This window comes from Hyaloscypha bicolor (assembly GCF_002865645.1).
Source record: "Hyaloscypha bicolor E unplaced genomic scaffold K444scaffold_182, whole genome shotgun sequence".
Taxonomy (NCBI): Eukaryota; Fungi; Ascomycota; class Leotiomycetes; order Helotiales; family Hyaloscyphaceae; genus Hyaloscypha; species Hyaloscypha bicolor.
Genome location: NW_020194684.1, coordinates 47,566 through 65,541, shown reverse-complemented (window position 1 = coordinate 65,541; position 17,976 = coordinate 47,566). Strand labels below are relative to the sequence as shown.

The 17,976-nt window shown below is 49.1% G+C and overlaps 8 protein-coding genes across 8 annotated transcripts; 5 read left to right on the top strand and 3 right to left on the bottom strand.

Moving 5' to 3' along the window:
• Nucleotides 1–423: 423 nt before the first annotated feature.
• K444DRAFT_543881 (glycoside hydrolase family 78 protein) lies at nucleotides 424–2,732 on the top strand (the record flags this gene model as incomplete). The annotated part of the gene is made up of 4 exons (XM_024875999.1): nucleotides 424–864; nucleotides 891–941; nucleotides 987–1,513; nucleotides 1,559–2,732. 4 exons carry the CDS (start codon nucleotides 424–426, stop codon nucleotides 2,730–2,732), a joined length of 2,193 nt encoding a protein of 730 aa, XP_024727832.1.
• Nucleotides 2,733–3,360: 628 nt separating this feature from the next.
• On the top strand, nucleotides 3,361–5,801 carry K444DRAFT_601084 (uncharacterized protein). The gene is made up of 5 exons (XM_024878654.1): nucleotides 3,361–3,840; nucleotides 3,893–4,242; nucleotides 4,290–4,400; nucleotides 4,446–4,618; nucleotides 4,663–5,801. The coding sequence occupies exons 1-5, from the start codon at nucleotides 3,633–3,635 to the stop codon at nucleotides 5,645–5,647; spliced, it is 1,827 nt and encodes a 608-aa protein (XP_024727831.1). The 5' UTR covers nucleotides 3,361–3,632; the 3' UTR covers nucleotides 5,648–5,801.
• Nucleotides 5,802–5,817: 16 nt separating this feature from the next.
• On the top strand, nucleotides 5,818–7,124 carry K444DRAFT_573295 (PQ loop repeat protein; the record flags this gene model as incomplete). The annotated part of the gene is made up of 5 exons (XM_024877397.1): nucleotides 5,818–6,194; nucleotides 6,244–6,447; nucleotides 6,505–6,594; nucleotides 6,652–6,835; nucleotides 6,880–7,124. Coding segments are annotated over exons 1-5 (786 nt in total), but the record flags the coding sequence as incomplete, so codon positions are not given.
• On the bottom strand, nucleotides 7,051–7,993 carry K444DRAFT_221527 (uncharacterized protein). The gene has a single exon (XM_024871146.1). The coding sequence runs from the start codon at nucleotides 7,768–7,770 to the stop codon at nucleotides 7,195–7,197; it is 576 nt and encodes a 191-aa protein (XP_024727829.1). The 5' UTR covers nucleotides 7,771–7,993; the 3' UTR covers nucleotides 7,051–7,194.
• A 1,126-nt stretch (nucleotides 7,994–9,119) lies between these two features.
• On the bottom strand, nucleotides 9,120–10,147 carry K444DRAFT_544942 (uncharacterized protein; the record flags this gene model as incomplete). Its single annotated transcript, XM_024876093.1, has 2 exons — nucleotides 9,120–9,578; nucleotides 9,632–10,147. 2 exons carry the CDS (start codon nucleotides 10,145–10,147, stop codon nucleotides 9,120–9,122), a joined length of 975 nt encoding a protein of 324 aa, XP_024727828.1.
• A 231-nt stretch (nucleotides 10,148–10,378) lies between these two features.
• K444DRAFT_620113 (NAD(P)-binding protein) lies at nucleotides 10,379–11,858 on the bottom strand. The gene has a single exon (XM_024881640.1). The coding sequence runs from the start codon at nucleotides 11,491–11,493 to the stop codon at nucleotides 10,447–10,449; it is 1,047 nt and encodes a 348-aa protein (XP_024727827.1). The 5' UTR covers nucleotides 11,494–11,858; the 3' UTR covers nucleotides 10,379–10,446.
• Nucleotides 11,859–13,112: 1,254 nt separating this feature from the next.
• K444DRAFT_221515 (ankyrin) lies at nucleotides 13,113–14,132 on the top strand. Its single transcript, XM_024871145.1, has one exon. The coding sequence runs from the start codon at nucleotides 13,200–13,202 to the stop codon at nucleotides 14,043–14,045; it is 846 nt and encodes a 281-aa protein (XP_024727826.1). The 5' UTR covers nucleotides 13,113–13,199; the 3' UTR covers nucleotides 14,046–14,132.
• Nucleotides 14,133–15,707: 1,575 nt separating this feature from the next.
• On the top strand, nucleotides 15,708–15,914 carry K444DRAFT_476501 (uncharacterized protein; the record flags this gene model as incomplete). The annotated part of the gene is made up of 1 exon (XM_024872941.1): nucleotides 15,708–15,914. A coding segment is annotated over one exon (207 nt), but the record flags the coding sequence as incomplete, so codon positions are not given.
• Nucleotides 15,915–17,976: the final 2,062 nt, after the last annotated feature.

Sequence of the window (17,976 nt, the reverse complement as noted above, 5' to 3'; positions counted from 1 at the left end):
TAGATTGCGATTGTCAGGCACACAGTGTTACCTCTTTTCTCGCAAAACGACAACAGCTTAAGCTACTTTGTGAGCCCCATTTGCAGTTTAGATCCATTTCGAGTGTCTGTATTGCTATTATAGCTTCTCTGTACACGCCAATCGCATTGGTGGGTTGATTGATTTTGTATGCTCGCGTTTAGGCTACCCCCTTTCCCCTTCGGCCCCTTCATCCGAAGCTCGCTTAGCGCTGTGGCCCGTACAACAGCCAATTTTAAAATGGTCGAGGTCCTTGCGCTAAGCACAACTCTATTCAATCTACAGCCGCCTGTAGAACTATGAAATTTACCACTACGAGGTATCTATCACAGCCTCGCCGCGACAATGTTCCTCCTTCAGCCACTCGTTACCCGTATTTGGGATGCAACCGTTGGTGGTGCTGCCATGGTGTTCCTCCGAAGTCTCCTTCTTTTTCACTCGTTTACATATCAATGGAACGCCATTGACGCGGCACCTGATGACGGCCAAACACGGCTGGCAAGCGAGGCTCCTGGCGACTGGCAGAAATACGTTCGATCTCCTTCCAATCGGATCGTGTATCCTGCACGCATTGTCGCCAATTACACCCAGGGAAATGTCACCAACCCCCGAGGCCTTCTGACGGGTAAGGGATCAACGCTCTTTACAAGGACTCCGCGAACCACTTCTGCTCCAGACCTGCCTCCGACTGTTGTCGTCGATTTTGGTCAAAACATTGCTGGATATCTGTCCATTTCGTTCGGCGGCTCTTATAATAGCACCCCTGGCCGCCCAGGTATCAGATTAGCATTCTCGGAAACACTCGAGTACCTAGGCAATGTCAGCGACTTCTCTCGTGGATATAACGTAAGCCTTTCAATTCATTACCAAAGAGCTCAGACCGACACATACAGGGCGATGCAATCACACCAGGAAGCGATCAGGTAAAGAATGAAATCCGAAGAAGAGAATTTTGCTCACGTGACAAGATTGCTGTTGCAGCAAAACCATATACCTGGACTGACGACCACGGTTGTCAGTATGGGAGTCAGGTCTGTGCGGATGGCCTTCACGGTTTTAGATATGTGAAAGTTTATCTAGATGCGTTGGAAACCGATGCACCGTACACAACCTCTTACGGCGAGGTTTCTATCGAATCCATGAGCTTGAACTTCACCCCATATCTCGGCACTCCCGACACCTTCACTGGCTGGTTTGAAAGCTCTGATGATCAGCTCAACCAATGGTGGTTTGATGGAGTCTACACTACGGATTTATGTACAGATACATTCGGAGTGAATGATACCGACCCAAGAAACTCGGCGAGCCCTTCCATTGTCGGAAAGCTGGTTCTCCATGACGGCGCAAAGAGAGATCGAGATCCGTACGTTGGAGATCTTGCTGTATCATCGCGTACTTCGTATCTTAGCCACAATGTCCCTCAAGCGTCCAGAAACGTTCTCGCGGACTTGGCTGACCATCAACGGTCGGATGGATGGATTCCTCCTGCAAGCATGTAAGTCAAATGACCTTTCTCAGAGAGCTAAACTGACCTGCCCAGTAACGGCTATACTTTACCGCTTGTAGACTACCCACTATGGTGGGTTGTTTGCAGCTATGATCTATTCATGTATGCTGGTGATACGGCGTACATACGGCAATACTACCCCAATATCATCAAAGTTCTGGATACATTCTATGAATCCATTACAGACCCCCGCACTCAGCTGCTGAGCAAAGGCTTTGGCGTTTCTGGAGGCTATGGCGACTACGCATTCATCGGTCGAACTGGCCCGGTGACCTACTACAACGCCCTTTACGTCCTTGCCCTCCAGAATGCTGCAACCATCGCAAAGTTCCTCTCAAAGGAAGGGGATGCTACACGCTGGGCAGTTCGTGCCCAGACAGTTTCCGCCGCAATCAACACCTACAACTTTGATTCCGGAGTGGGAGCATTCTATGATGGTACATGCGGAGATTCTTATTGCAACAGCCATGCCCAGGACGGCAACAGCCTCAGCATTGTGGCTGGGGTGGCGAACAGTTCGCGAGCCCACTCGGTCCTTTCCTACCTCTCAAAAGCAAACGCCAGACCGTACGGCAACGCATTTTATGACAACGACGTAGTGGGCGGTGGGTATTCACAGCGAGTTTATGCTTTCATTTCATACTTCGAGATCGAGGCACGGTTCATCATGGGCCTTGCCGACAGTGCTTTAGAGGAGATCAGGAGACTGTACGGCTGGATGTCAACCCACGACCCTGGGATCACGCAATGGGAAGGCATTGGACCGAATGGGCAACCGTACGAAGCTGATTACACATCCATGGCTCACGGCTGGGCAACTGGAATCGTCCCGGTGCTCACGAACTACGTCCTCGGTGTCATCCCGTCCGGTCCTGGCTTCTCCGTGTACACTATCAAGCCTGTGCCGGGAGATGTTGAGTGGGCAAAAGGTGTCGTTCCGACGCCAAAGGGACCAATAACTGTCAATTGGCAGCAAAATCGAGTACTGGGGCTGTTCTACCTGACTGCGACTGCGCCGACGGGGAGTCAGGGGACAATTTGTGTACCGGTTTCGAACTTGAGTGTTGCTGTGTATCTTGATTCGAAACCAATTCCGAATAATATCCACAAAAGAGATGGCGAGGTGGGAAGTGGAGGTTATGTGAGTGTGTCAATTGAGGATAGTTTGACACATACGATCAGCGTGGGGTATAAACTTGGTCCTTGAAGAAATAGAACTCATTGGCATCAGTTTTTGTAACCTCAAAGATTGGTTTGGCGGGGCTTTTGATGAAGTGAGAAGCAAAGACCGGTTTTGCAAATATGAAGGATCGATCAGTGCCTCCGACACAGATGTGAAGGATCCTGATGGTGCGAGGGGGCTGGGATCTGATATCACGTGATATCCATTAGGAAGGAAATCCCTCGGCGGCGGGACCCAGCCTCTGGATTGCCAAATCACAGCAAAGGCCAGGATGCGGATCTAGGACTGTGGCGTCACTTTCCCCGCCAGGGATTACTGTGCCTGACAGGCGCAGGTCCGTGAGAAGTCAAAAACATATTTTGCCGGCTGTCGATCCCGACCTGGAACGGTTTCACAACCATAACGCAACGTTAATCTTGATTGTAGAGAAAGACATGCTCCAATTCTTTTTATTTGAAGATTCGAATTGAGGTGATCACAGTCCTTCTCATTGTGTTCTTGTACTCTGATAGGATAGCTCACTCTCACATGCAGACTAAATTTAGATTGAAACCCTCGATGGCTCGAGAGTGGTCAGCCCTAAGACGAGCATGGTTAAGCGTTTCGGGAGGCTGCGGCGGTGCGCTGTTTGCTCCAACCTCGCTCCAACTCACTTCCCCCCTTTCACGCATGAGACGAGCTCAGCCGCAATTTAGCTTCCCCTTCTGTCGAAAAGCTTTAATGGGCGTGGGTTCGAATCTCCTGAGTGGCCAGCCTTGCCTCTCTCCAGCTGCGCCGCATGTACGGTCGAAATAATAAGTACCAAGATGTGAGACGTGTGGGCTGCGAAGGGGATGTCCTTGAACATCCGTGAAGATATTCCGACCTTCAACCACTTCATGTCGACCCTCCAGCCTGTTATACCCTAATTCCGCATCTGCGAAGATGCCTATCCCAAACAAACACCCAGCCGCGAATTTTTCGCGCTTATCCACGTCAGAAGAAACAGTTTACATAAGTCCAGCGTCCCTCTCTGAGCACTTCCCCGCCCCTTCATACAAGGCCGGACCTGTCGATATGGGACCTGGGGGAATCGAAATGAGGCAGACTTTTGTACGGCAAAACACGAATCCGTCGTTTCCAGGCCAAGGCCGTCAGTATACCCTTACGCCGCCCACAGAAGAATCTGCTGACAATGCTAACAGCTTCAGAGACCCAATCCTTCCTTCACGATCCTGTTCACAAAATCGATACTTTCTACACCTCGAACGAGTTTCAACCATACAAAGACAATACTGGGAGGCAATTGAGGCATATTTTGGTGGCTGGTTCTGCGCGATGGGCGATCACAGCGGTAATGTGTATCTGCTATGTGGCAGCAACCCTTATCTGGAAGCACAAACCTGCGCAGAGTGAAGGATCGAAGCGAGTGTACAACACGATTACGACGGGAATTAGTATCGCGCTCGGTTTGAACATTGCGAGCGCGTTCAAGGATATGGCGTTGAACATAAGATGGGTGATACTGAGCAACCGAAAACGCAATCTCGTTGAGGTTAGCACCGCATTCATCCTACCATTCAACCGCTTACAGTGCTCCAGATGGACCTCATCCTACACGCAGACTCTATGCAGAGGCTTTTTAAGCTTGTATTTGTAACTCGACGCCCTATGGTCATCTTGGGATGTCTATTTTGGCTATTCATCAATATTGTAAGTATACCGTGTGGCTGTCTTCCAATATCTAACTGGCTTTAGCTTGCCCAAGCTGGAATTGCTATGATCTCACTCACATATGGCTTCAATCCCGATACCAACCATGTACAATACCTCCCCGGGTTGGTTTCCTATCCCAATATGACCTATTTCTTTCCCCAAGGAATCGACACCACTAGTCCTTCCTGGCAGGATCAGGCATGGACGGCCCACATGTAAGCACCTTCTGCGCGAACTAGAATCTCTACTGACGAGCCAGGTACGGAGAATCAGCTTTCATCTTTGGGGTAGGCAACGACACTACACCAGTGCCTCGTGCCGGAGAGGTGTACCAATCCGACTACCAGATTTTCCCCAATGTAACTGACAGCGTGGTACAATTTATTTTCTCGGACTCTCCTACTGAGGCCGAGTACCCTGGCCCTAATTCCGTCTACACAACGAGGTTGATCAACTCTACATACGCATGTGAGTCTCACAAAGTGACTAAGGGCGGGGACGGCACGACCCTCGACATCATAGTGGACACCCTGGGGAACGTCACAATCTTCACTATGATCCCAAACTCCAGAGCGATGCAATACTGGGTTACGAGTAATAGTACCTGCCCTGGCAACACTCGATGCCAAGTTGTGCAGGCTTTCGAGTCGTCTGATACCGATCCTTGGTACTACAAATGCAACATCACCGTTGGTATTACTCTCGGGGATGCCCAGAACCTCTCGTACGTTTCGGACGAGATGGCTCAGATTGCCGCGAGCGCAATTGCGCAGACCGGCTTTGTCGACGGCGATGGCGAGACAGGAAATATCTACCCGCCAGAAAGCCCTTGGGGAGTCCCGCTTGAGGGAGACGCTTCACTCATGGGGTCCAGCCTGTCGACTTTTGCCATAGGCGCGATTGATGGGGCGTCAGTCCAAAATAAATTCGCATGGTACGATGGCATGACCCCGAGCCCAGGCGTCGTCCTTGAGGTTGGGCACCAAAAACTCTTCTACGCGATCCTCGGCGCCATTACTGGGGCGCACTTGTTCTTCTTATTACTCGTGGCGTACTTGGCGAACAGTGTGAAGGTTGGCCCCGAGGGAGCGCTCTCGATGGCATTGTTATTGAGACCGATCGCAGATGCGCTTGATGGGGTCAGCGGTGGGAAGGAAAACCAAGCGTTGAAGGATGCGAAGAAAAATACAATGATTAGATATGAGAAGGGACCTAATGGGAAATGGAAAGTGAATATGTGTTGAGGGCAATCGGTGGACTGGCGTTTGTGTAGAAGGAAGGTTTGGACGAACTGTTTTGTTTAGAAAGATACCCGGTGTAAAGGACCATCAGCTTAGCGTTTTATATTTGTCGTTTCCTCGACTAGAAAAGTACTTTATCTAAGATCATTCCTTCTAGGGGGGGGGGGGGGGGGCAGCATTCTATTCTCGTCGCCTGTGAGGTTCCAACAAAACAACAATCACTCCCACCCGCCCTCGGATTTCTGCATACATCTCTATGGAGTAATTTCTCAAATTTTTCCATCAATTTGAGTCCCACCCTTCAATTCCAAAACAATAAAACGGGAATTTGAGAGCTCATTCTTAGATCACGTGCGCTCCACATTTCGCCTACGTCGTCTTCATCACATCATCCTCAAGAGACATCAGGCTTCCGTCCGAATCAATCCTCTCAGCCTCGCATTCGAATACCATGTAATCGCCTATTTTCATTTCACCAGTTCTCAAAATGGATATCCCAATCGCCGCCAACGTCCTCGGCACAATCGGTGCAGTCTGCTGGTCCGTTCAGGTAGCGCACGCCGCCTTCCCCACCTATATACATCCAAATAACAGCGCAGCTCATTCCTCAAATAATCATCAACTACCGCCGCCATAATACAATCGGTTTGCAACGGTCAATGATGCTTCTCTGGGCATGTGCCGGTGTCCCGCTTGGTGCGTACAACGTCTCGGGGCACTTCAACATCGCGCTGCAGGTGCAGCCGCAGATCTTGACAGTGTTGAGCTTGATTACTTGGATTCAGTGCTACTATTATGATGATGTGGGTGAATTCAGTTCTCGTGTCATCAAAATTGCGAGATGCTGATCTGGGATGCAGAAATGGGGTATCTCAAAATGTTGTGTCGTTGTTGGAGCCATCGGCACAGTATTTGGTGGCATTGAAGCAGGATTGGTATTTGCACTGAAGGTCCTCTCCCTCTAATCCTGACCTTGGAGTCGCATCCCTGATGGGAGCGGAATACAGACAGCACTCAGACAAAACCTTCACTGGCCCATCACGCTCCTGGGCGTAATCTCAACCATCCTCCTCTCCGCCGGCGTCCTTCGCCATTACTACGACATCTACATCCACCGCACAGTCCGCGGTATCTCCTTCATATTCGTAGCCATTGATGCAGCAGGCGATGTCTTCTCTCTTATATCCGTCTGTTCGTCATTCCTCTCCCTTCCTTTTTGCAAGCTGACCAGACAGTCTTCCAACCCAAGCTCGATATCCTAGGCATGGTCATCTATGCAACGGAGTTCGTGCTGTGGTGCGGCGTCTTTGCATGTGGCGGGTATTTCAACCTGATGCCGTGGATTCGGCAGAAGATTAGGGGTAGAAGAAGGGAGGAAGGAACGCGAGATGATGTAGCTGGTATTGACGCGGGTGCATCGAACGATGTTTCACTCAGTCGGGTTCCTTCTTCGACGTCTGTGTTCAGAACACCGAGCTCGGTCGTTAGTGACGGGATGTCGATGAGGTCGAGGGCTGTAGATTGGGGGTGAGATTGAGAGAATTTATTTGCTATTGCGTCAACAGTTGTAGAGTTCGAATGTCTACAAACAGTTCTACACCCTTGCCAAAGTTTAATCCCGTATCCACACCCATTGGTCTTGGGAACTTCTCCTCCCCCATATATTCATCATTTGCAAGGACAGCTCGTTCAACAATCCTCGTCTGGAGCGATAGCCCAGAGAATCTTACTACAGCAACGACATCCGAATCCCAGAACTGGAAAAGCAGATCTTGACAGCGAGCAGTGGGTGGTATCAACCCAATCTTCCCGTCGCCGGTGGCGAAAAGATGCGGTTGTTCCGCACTACCACCTTTTACGTCCTGTACGTCTTGAAGATCCTGTACATAGGGCCCGAATCTAAACGTAGGTAACGCTAACGAATTCATTTCGCCTGGGGTTATTATGGTGTTGTCATCCCGCCTCAAGGAGGCGAACGACTCCCGCATTTCTTTCCTCGTTTCTTCCGAAGATAAACAGAGCGACGAGAATTGGTGACCTATTGGCTGAATCTTGACTAGGTCCGCATTGCCCAAACCAAGCAGAACCCGCATGAAAGCCTCGTTCTTCTTCCGCAACTTTTCCATGTCTTCCTCGCAGACTAATAAAGTTACCTACCAGCTTCTTGTGGCGTCTGGAATACCAATGATCTCATCATATGAAGGTCCGACCACGGATATGCTTCCGCCGAAGACTCCCTTGACTCTGAATATGTTCGACTTCTCGTCGAGGGACTTGGAGGGAGCGAAGGGGATGGGCCGTCCAGGTCGTATCCTTGAGAAATTTCCCAACATTGCTTGGGGCCCCCTAGAAGTCGTTGGACCAGCTGACTGAAGTGGATAATTGAAATAACACTGAGTTTCACGTTTCGATATTGAACCCGAATAACATCTTCGTACAGTTCGAATAGTGATTTCGAGTAATCAATGGGAAAACTGCCGTCTTGACTATCATGAGCGATGCCAACATAGCCGTACACCTTGTCCCGAGGCTCCTCGCATAGTGAATCCTTGCACGTTTCCATCGGATTTGCTAGCAGAAAATAATCCCCATGCCGACCGTGGCGTGAACGGAAAAGCTTCGTTGCTGGAGCAATCTGAGGCTCGGCATATCGTGCACTGACGTGCTGGAAGAAGCCGTCCCAAGAGGCCGACGCGTTACCCCAACGCACCCGAAGTCGTGTGGCAGCGCCAATCTCTTGAACGATCCAGACTCGTCTCCAATATGGCCGGTTGCAGAGCTCCAGAAATTCAGATTCATGCAAAGGAATCCGCTGGGGTCCCAGCCAAACGATGACCTCCTTCGCGCGCGAGTATATGTATGCCGTAAGCCGGACCTGTCGATTTCGCTCTTCCCCATCGGCCTACTTGATACATATCGCATCAATCCATAGGATTCGCTCTTCTCCAGCATCTTGCAGATGGACCAAGGCTAACCATAAATTCTCTCGGATCTGGACAGTTATCCCATTGAGTTCGATAGCCTTCACCGGTTCCGGCTTGCCCCATATGTATGAGAGTGCTTGGTGCCTCGGTCGGCTAGCAAAGGTTGCATGGGCAAGCGTTATGCGGATGTTGGCTTCTCGTGGAGCAGCTCGTAGGATAGCTAGGCGGATCGAAGGCTGTTTCGAGGTGAGGTCGAGGGGTTCGTAGATATCGTTGAGAAGGGGACGCGATGACGGCACACTTGGAGGAAGGGCCGCCATCCCTTAAAGACACGTCCAGCTGCTCGATTTTTTATCAAGCTGTGCAAAAAGGCTCGACGAAGGTGGGGTCAACTTCAGCCCTGCTCGTGCAAAAGCTGAGTTGGGAGAGTTGTGATTGGTTAAGATGTATTTCTGCCCTTAAAATACAGTGGCCACTTGTAGCCTCGCCCATCTTTGGTATTCATATACGTTCCTTCGGGTTTCTCGGCGTTTGGGATGGAGGAGGATGGGTCATCGAAAGCTGAAAATCGAAGTTATCTTGTCACCAATTGTCTCCTTGCCCTGCTCTTTCCGTATCCTCCGTTCTTCTGCCTGCTTCTCATATATGGATCCTAGTTGTTCGGCCACCTGTACTCCAGCTTGAATTTCTGCTTTGATCGCCCGCTCTTCCACCTCTCGTTCGTCGTCTTTCAGTCCTTCCAGCCTCTTCTTGAGACCCTTTTGTATTTTCGGCTTAAGATCGGAAGGTTGTAATCCGCTCTCGTCGATCGGCACAGGTAAGTTTTTCGAGTTGGAGGACAGCAGCGGAGGGAATGAAGGCACAGGTCTCCCCTCTGCCTTGGCAGCTTCAATTGCCTTCTCTTGTTCTAACATTCGATGATATAGTGAGTCCGCGTGCATTTGAATCCTTTCGTCCAGCTCGGGAGGGCGATCAAAGGTCGAGAGGTACCCTAATGCCTTCAGAAATTTCTGCGATCAAATTAGTCAAAGGCCAATTGGCATCACACGGATGAGAGATATACCGATTGCATCAAATAACACCTCTCCAGCTCCCTGTTCTCCGTCCTGCACATCGTCAAACGAGAGGCCCACCCTCCATTCCTGAAGCACTCATTGACCTGCCATTGTTCCAGGGCACAATTCTCCAACGCAGCTCTGCCAATCTCCGCCTTCCTGTATTTGTAGCCTTCCAGGACATCGTTGATCTTCTCTTGGTCGGACTTGCCCGCTGCTTCCGTTTCTGCTTGCGATTGGTACGTTTTCCAGAGATGAGCGTACCGCCCGTCCTTGAATAGGCTCTGTGGAGGTACTTTGGGCTCCGAGCCTTCTTCAGTGGTATGCTCGGGAGCTATAGGCTTGCTTGCGGGGGAGGGCGTGGGAGCTGGTACGGATGCTGGGGCAACTGTAGGATTCGAGGAGCTGTATTTGACAGGTGATTCTTTCGCAAGGAAGTCCCGAAGACTTGGGTCCAGGTCCCGCAGAGGGTCTTGAGATTTGTTGCCATCGTTACTGTCGGAAGAGCCCCAGAACCAACCCATTGTTGTGCTGAGAGTGAGAGTGGAGTTGTTGCCGCAATATCGAGATGTGCTGTAGGAAAATATCGAAAGGCGCTCAAGCTTTCTCGGTTCAAGAATGGCGCTAATTTCTCACGGCTCGCTCGCTAATAACACATAATCACCTGCCTTATAAAAGTCTTACAGGCTCCAGCTCTCCATCATCAGTGCCTAAAAGACTCCAAGTGGTTGTCACTGCATACCAAAATCTCACATGCAAGATGGATTTGCTCCAAAATTTTGCTATTGCTCCTGCTGCTCCAAACCTACCTTCCATTTCCTGCTCAGGCTTCTGGCGCACCGACCAGTGAAAGGTACTGCTTGGCAACGCTCTTGACCTGCTCCTCATAACTCTGGAACTTGAAACCAAAGACCTTCTCAGTCCGACTAGCATCGACCTTTGTCCTCTTTGTTCTAGCCGTCCCATTGTTGGGAAAGATGCCCTTCTTCACAGCCTCAGGAAAGTTGCGGTTAACGATATCGACCGCCTCCTCCCATCTCGTTCCTCGCTCTCCCTCGGAGACAGCCAGGAAACTCTGATTGCCTTCAATCTTGGCATTCAAAGCTTCGACATGCAGTCTCGCAACGTCAGCGACGTGGACGCTTGTGCTAGGCACGTTTCCCCATCCACTGTCTTCTCCGAGGACTTGGGCAAAAGCGGCCGAGACTGTGCCATCGGAGACCAACTTCGGATCGGTAATCATCTCATTCTCCCCGATCACGAAGGAGGGCATGATATTGATCACGTCCCATTCTGGCTTCTTCTCCTTGATAAACTGCTTGGTGAACACCAAAGCGCGGACTTTGCTTGCAGCATAAGCCTCGAAGATGTGAGAATACGGTCCTGCTGGGAAGGGGATTTCGTATTTGTCGTCGAAGACAGTATCGACTTCCTTAGCGATGAATTCTTCCCAAGGGATAATGGCGACTTCCGACGAGGTGATAACGATACGCTTGATGCCCTCGGTCTTGTAGGCGGCCTCCAAGATGGAACTCGTGCCTTTGATTGCTGGCTCGACGATAGCAGACTCCCACTGTTCAGGAGGGAAGCCTTCGCCCTTGATGACTGGAGAGGCTACGTGTATGATGTACCTCACACCATTAGCTGCTTCGTCATACGCATTTTCGGCCAAAATGTCGGGCACGATGGTGAAAGTGAGTCTAGACCCAGGCTTGATTGACTTGACTGTCGGTGTCTCGAGAACGGCATCTGCTTTCTGTTGGGATCGAACGGCGGCGCGTACTGAATAGCCTGCCTTCAGAGCGAGCTGGATCACCTTGATGCCGATGAAGCCAGTGCCGCCTGTAACAAGAACGAGTTCTCCTGCCATTGAATTGTGGTGAGTGAGATTGGTATTTGTTTTAGAGGAAGTGATGTCTAAAATTGAGCTTTGATGGTTCTGGGTGGTTTTCTTCGATTATATATGAGATTGAACTGGTGACTGAGCTGATGAAAAGATTACTTGCCGCAGGCTCAATCACTTTCTTATATAAATCTTCGTCCCCGTTGTACAAGATGTCGATAATGATACGGCACTCCAGTACTGCCCCAATTTCCAATCGTTCTGCGTCTTCCTTCACAGTCCATCCGTTTCAGTCTATTGAGTGATGTTGAAAATTCCCGGATTCGTACAAAGAACATGGCTTATAGCCGTGCAACTGCTGAGTAAAAGCAGCCGATGACATCATGGAAGGCGCAGGGCTGTAGAACTTCCGGCGATAGGGCTTTCAGCTGGGTTGAGTGAAGGGCCTTGAAGCTGATAAATGCGCGCTGCTTATTTAGCAAGGGACACCAAGACCTCGAAATCTACCAGATATGGAGAAACCTCTGCATATTGTGGCGTCGAACGGAGAAAGGCAATTCGTCAACGGATTCGGCGTTAACGTACGGCCGTTGGCAGCAAGATTTTATACTCCTCGTCACGTGCGCCAACTTTCGGGGCTTGGGAGTACTTCCAATGTTTCTCATTTGAACAGCACATTCATTACAGTTCGGTGATTCGTTTTTATGTTCAAACTATATCACCACGACAGATGAGAGGCAACTGTTTTCTCGATTTGACACGTGAGTCAACAGGCTGTCACCCGCCTGCAGTGAAGCTCTGAACATGGAAGCTCCCTGAAATTACGCAGTTTGTGATCCAATCAAAATCGGTTATCTTTTGAAAGAAGGGTACAGACTTCAGCCAATCGAATGTGGCACCAGTCACAGTTCCGTGATACGCAATACGAATGTCAAGGCCTGCGAGGCTTCGGGTTTTAAGCTAGCGAATCACTCACCTTCCATCCTGGCCGCCACAATCATTGAAAAGGAATCCGGGGCTGAAGGGATGGCTTTGATTAAACTTTTTATCGCTCCAGCTGAACCGCAGCTCAAACACAGAGGCTTCCACAATTTCGATGGCTTCCAGATAAACTCCGCAGCTACCCCACCACGGGTCCTTGATCAACCGTTTTTTCTTTTGCGTCAAACATTGTTCCTCAAACGAAGAAAGGAATCACGATGGCGGCACAGGATCACCTTTTGAGGCTGACGCACAGCACGACAGCTTTGGGGAACAGCATTTCGCTGAAGATGGTCGATTTCCTGGATCATGTCAAAGACAAACCATTAGGTTTTAGCGATCTTGGGCTGGACTTTCTCAGCATTTGCAAGATTCTGAACACTCTACAGACCAGCCTCCAAGAACACTTTGCCACAGGTCAGCCATTTCCTCAGCAGGCAATCCCCGAGCTCAGCAAGATCCTGGATCAGACGCTTCATGACTTCACGCAATTACAATACCTCCTTGAGAAGTTCATGGAATACGAGAAGGGGGGAACTTTCGCGGTGCTTCAAAAGACTTGGAGACAATTCTTTGCGGACAAGGATATCTCGAAGGTTCGCAACTCGCTGCAGACCAACAAGGGTGCCCTGACGATGACAATGCTCTTGACCAATATGTAAGAATCACTTCGTCTGTTTTCTGCAGCGCTAATTGACCAATGCAACAGAAACACAGCTTCTGCGTCCTCCTCTGTTGGATATGAGTATGGCATGTTGGCGGCAAAGCTTGAGAGTCCTGGATCATCCACTGTCGCACCTACTCATCCCCCACCTCAACCACTGCACCCCAGTGCCTTTCCGTCGGGCCCATCGCAGGGAGGGGCTCAAGCATATAATCCTACGTACCAGACTCCTCAACCCCCTGCGGGTCCGCCACCGGGTTGGCAAGGGATTCCTCCTCCTCAGCAACCACAGCCTGCCCAGCCCGTCCAAAGAAAACCTATAGCTCCGTCCGGCTCACCTCCTGGACTTGCCATTGTTGGAGCCGAGCAGAAAAATACACCACCCCCAACCGGCCCTCCTGGAGTCACAGTTCATGCCGAGTCGGATCCGAAAACTCCCACTGCGCTATCCGAGCAACCACCCCCGGCATCAACCATCTCCGACATTGTAACTCCTTCGCTGTCTGAAATGACGATAACAGACAAAGGCCCCACTGACCCATGGAAGATAGTCCGAGTAAACGCTGATCCATCCAAAATGCCTCGAAGAACACCCCCTCAAACAGTGAGCACAAATGTCGCTTTGGCAAGAACACTTGTGAGCGCAGTCTCCACTAGCAAGCACAGCATGGTAGAGCAACTGCTCAACCGCGGAGTTTCGCCAAATCTCGAGGGTGACAGGATTGCTCTGGTTGAAGCTGTGGCTCAGAATGACCTGACGAGCTTGAGACTCCTTCTCGAATTCGGCGCTGATCCAAATCTCAAACCTACTGATGGTTTTCCCGCACTCCGCTACGCATGTCAGCGTGGTCAAGAAGAAGCAGCTAGGCTATTGCTGTCGTATGGGGCTGATCCTAATATCAAAAGTAAGGGTTCTCTATTTGTTCGTTCCTGATCTTGATCTTCTCGGTCATTTCTACTGTCCCCTTCCACTAGCCATTCGAAATATCCGCGGAAACTCTTTTAAATGAGCTGACTTTTTGATCCTTTAGTGGCGGGTGGCTACACAGGATTGGGTCTGGCCTGTAGTGAGAATAAGCCGGAGCTTGTCAAACTACTTCTCGAATATGGTGCCGATCCTGACCTCCCCGGTCCCAACCCACCCGTTCTCACCTCTCTCCGTTTTGCGGATTGTATGCGATATCTGATAGTCGGGGGCGCTGATATACGCACGAACACAGCGCTCTTAGAGAATGCTGTTCATTACAATCAGATTGAAGTGGTAAAAGCTTTGTTGGATGGAGGTCTCGACCCAAACACGAAAGGGGACTATTATACCCCTTTGAATACCTCGATTCGTGACGACTTATTCGAGATCACTGCTTTATTGGTTTCGAGAGGAGCAGATCCCAACCTTAGCGGTGGTGAAGGTTTCCCCATTCAGGTCGCGGCTACCAAACCGGAGGCTATCAAATTGCTCCTGGGAGCTGGCGTCGATATCAAGAAGCCTAATGTCCTCGAAAAGTCGGTCTTCAGAGACAGCATTGAGAGCATACCGATACTTTTGGATGCTGGCTATCCAATCACGGGATTGGAAGATGATTACTACCGTCCTCTAAACACGGCAGTGAGAGACAACAAGTCTGAGATTCTGCAGCTCCTCCTCTCACGGGGAGCAGATCCAAACATCAAGGGCGGCGAAGGTTTCCCCATTCAAATCGCGGCGACCTTACCAGAAATGCTCAAAATTCTTATTGCTGCCGGCGCCGAGGTTAAGCAGCCTGGAGTTCTGGAAAAGGCGGTCTTCCGGGAAAGCATCGCAAGTATACCCATCCTCCTCGATGCAGGATACCCAATCGCAGGCTTACCAGACGATTATTACCGCCCGTTGAACACCGCAGTGAGAGAAAATCTGGCAGAGATTCTGCAGCTCCTTCTATCCCGTGGTGCAGATCCTAACCTCGCTGGTGGTGAAGGTATACCTTTGGTCATAGCGGCCGACAAACCCGCGATGCTCAAGATACTTCTGGGTGGTGCAGCAGACATTACAAAGGCTACCGGAGCTCTTGAGAAAGCTTGCTTCGGGAGTTGTATCGAAGCGATTCCGATTTTGCTTGATGCGGGAAGCCCGATTGATGGAGGTCCAGATGATTACTACCGTCCTTTGCATACCGCAGTGCGAGAAAATGACACTGCAATCGTGGCATTGCTGCTGTCCAGGGGCGCTGATCCGAATTATCAGGGTATGTCTGCCAATACTTTCTTTAGTCCGTGCTAATTTTCGCCAGGCGGAGAAGGGCTTCCCTTACAAATTGCTGCCACGAAGCCAGCAATGCTCAAGCAACTAATCGCTAGTGGCGCGGATGTGCACAAGGCCCGGGGGGTGATCGAAAAAGCTGTGAACCGGGAGAGCATCGAATCAATTCAGATTCTCGTGGAAGCAGATGCGGATGTGAATGGGGATCCTGAAGACTACTACCGTCCCCTTTTTACGGCCGTTCGAGACAACTTACCTGAATACATGTCAAAACTGCTCTCTCTGGGCGCGGATCCTGATATTATCGCCGGCCAGGGCTCTCCATTCCTGCTCGCCGCCTCTCAAGAGGATCCCACTAGGCTGAAGATAATGCTCGATGGTGGGGCGGATGTGAATCTTGCGCAGGATGGGGTGACTGCGTTGATGCGAGCTTCCGATAACAATTTGGTCGGAAATGTGAAATTGCTGCTGGAGAAAGGTGCAAATCCGAATGTTGTGGATGAAAGGGGGAGGACTGCGATGGAGATTGCGTCTGAGAAGGGGCATGACGATTTGGTGATGCTTTTGCTGGATACGATGAGCTGATTACGTTTGGCGGAATTTTGCCCCAGAATGCCACTGATGCCATGACATCCTTGAAGAGTTTGTGGACAGATATCCACTTGTACTTCTACAAATTAAAGACAACCCCACTCTCTACGGTGCATATGTGAGTCAGAAAGGTAGGGGATTTAAAATTCCATTGGGAGCCGCGAAGGCGAACTGACTTTATCGGGCAGTAATGTCATTGTCAGTGTGTCAAAGTGTGACGGCTGGCGTAAGGGCATGATCTGCCAAGGACAGGATATCGGAAACAGGCACAAAACAAAGCTAAGCCGGAATTGCTTGGACGGAACAATACTAAAGGTCGAGGCATCCTCCCTACTTTGTTCCACAGCTTAGTATTTTCCAATACATGAGATTCTTTGAACTTTGAGCCTTCGACCATTGCATTGATCCCGCCGTCACACAAAGGATTAATCACGTTAATCAAATTAATCAATTAATTAATCAATTAATGTAATTGAATTATGATTAATGTAATTCAGATTTTTTTTGATTAGATTAGAATAATTAATCTGATTAATCTGTCACGTGACTATAGTAAATCACTGTTTACTTAATAAGTATTAAATAACTAAGGCACCTATCAGGTAGCCCTAGTTAAACTAAGCCAGGGCTTATATAATAGTAGCTATATACTAGCTTTCAATAATAATAAACTAGTTATTCTCCTACATTCCCCCTTTTTTAATTTAGCTTCGGGTCGCTTACTAAGCGTTGCCGCACCTGATTAGTGTAGCGCTAGAGCTAGAACGGGCAGGAGCGTTACCAGATTAGGCTAGCACAGTCACGTGCAGGATCACGTGTGTATTAATCAGATTAATCATGATTAATCTAATTAATACGTGAATAGAATATGATTAATGAGTATATTTCGTGATTAGATTAGATTAATGGCCATTAATCTAATCTAATCTAATCATTTGACACACTGGTCATTGTTAGAACACCACGCTGAGAGTCAAGAGCTTCTACAGAACTATTTCCTTCTAATGTTAAGGGAGTGGATGAGAAGAAGTCTGCTATGCATATAACGCTGGCTTAGATGCATTGCGTCGTTGATCAACAGAATCTCAATTTAAGAATTCCTGCTTCGAGGGATATCATACCGTTATTATACGCTGGAACGCAGCTTTATCCCTCGGTTGATTTTATATTTGCAGAATCTCCTGGTTGGATAATGCTAAGGCTCGTATTTGAACCACAAATGTCTTTTTTAAGGTGGGGCCCTCTGAGAAAGTGTCGGATCCGGGCGACACGTTTGATTAAGGTTGAGTCAGGACAGAGCGCAGACTGTTGAGCATAAATATACCCTACATCCTCTAATTCTGCGATAATGGCCACGACGTCGATTAATGCTTGCACATGCGGAAATGTAAAGTACGGCGAAAGTTCCACTATCTGTACGGCAAAGGTGTAACGCGAGATGGTAGAGGAAAGGATGACTTGCTATCGAGTTTAGATGGAATTAGAGAATTGTACTAGTGGAAGACGCATGGATTATTTATTATTAAGGTAGAGAGCGAGGGATTAGGCTGCATTAAAAACACAATCAAATACGTAAGAATATTAATTGATTCTAATAATAAAATAGCAGATCTTGCTGTAGACAGTGTGTCAAAAAATAATCAAGGCTAATTAATTAGAATTAATTAGAATTAATTATAATTAAGTATGATTTGATTAGCTTGATTTATATTATAATTAATTATAATTAATTATAATCATCACGTGATAATATAAAAGTATACATTCTGTGATGGGCACACGTGATGGCGCATGGACAGGTGTCAGATGTCGTGGATCTAGTTTCCTATTTTGGGTACAGCTTGCGATCGGAATCGTATGGATCGCATGGGATTTCCTAATTAAGTAAAGGGCTTCGCATGCCTGGCTAAGCACTAGGGAATATATAGGGAGACGCTCCTAGCTTTGGAAGGGGCATCGATTAGTCTCTTGTTGGAATCAATTCTTGGAATCAGTTACACTTGCAAGCGTCACTCCGCAGCTTACTTACCTTGACTAC

Coding starts and splice junctions, on each gene's coding strand:
- K444DRAFT_601084 (XM_024878654.1), top strand. CDS start 3,633: ATGCCTATCCCAAACAAACACCCAGCCGCGAATTTTTCGCGCTTATCC. Junction 3,841..3,892: donor GTCGTTTCCAGGCCAAGGCC/GTCAGTATACCC, acceptor CAATGCTAACAG/CTTCAGAGACCCAATCCTTC. Junction 4,243..4,289: donor GAAAACGCAATCTCGTTGAG/GTTAGCACCGCA, acceptor ACAGTGCTCCAG/ATGGACCTCATCCTACACGC.
- K444DRAFT_221515 (XM_024871145.1), top strand. CDS start 13,200: ATGTTGGCGGCAAAGCTTGAGAGTCCTGGATCATCCACTGTCGCACCT.
- K444DRAFT_221527 (XM_024871146.1), bottom strand. CDS start 7,770: ATGGAAAAGTTGCGGAAGAAGAACGAGGCTTTCATGCGGGTTCTGCTT.
- K444DRAFT_620113 (XM_024881640.1), bottom strand. CDS start 11,493: ATGGCAGGAGAACTCGTTCTTGTTACAGGCGGCACTGGCTTCATCGGC.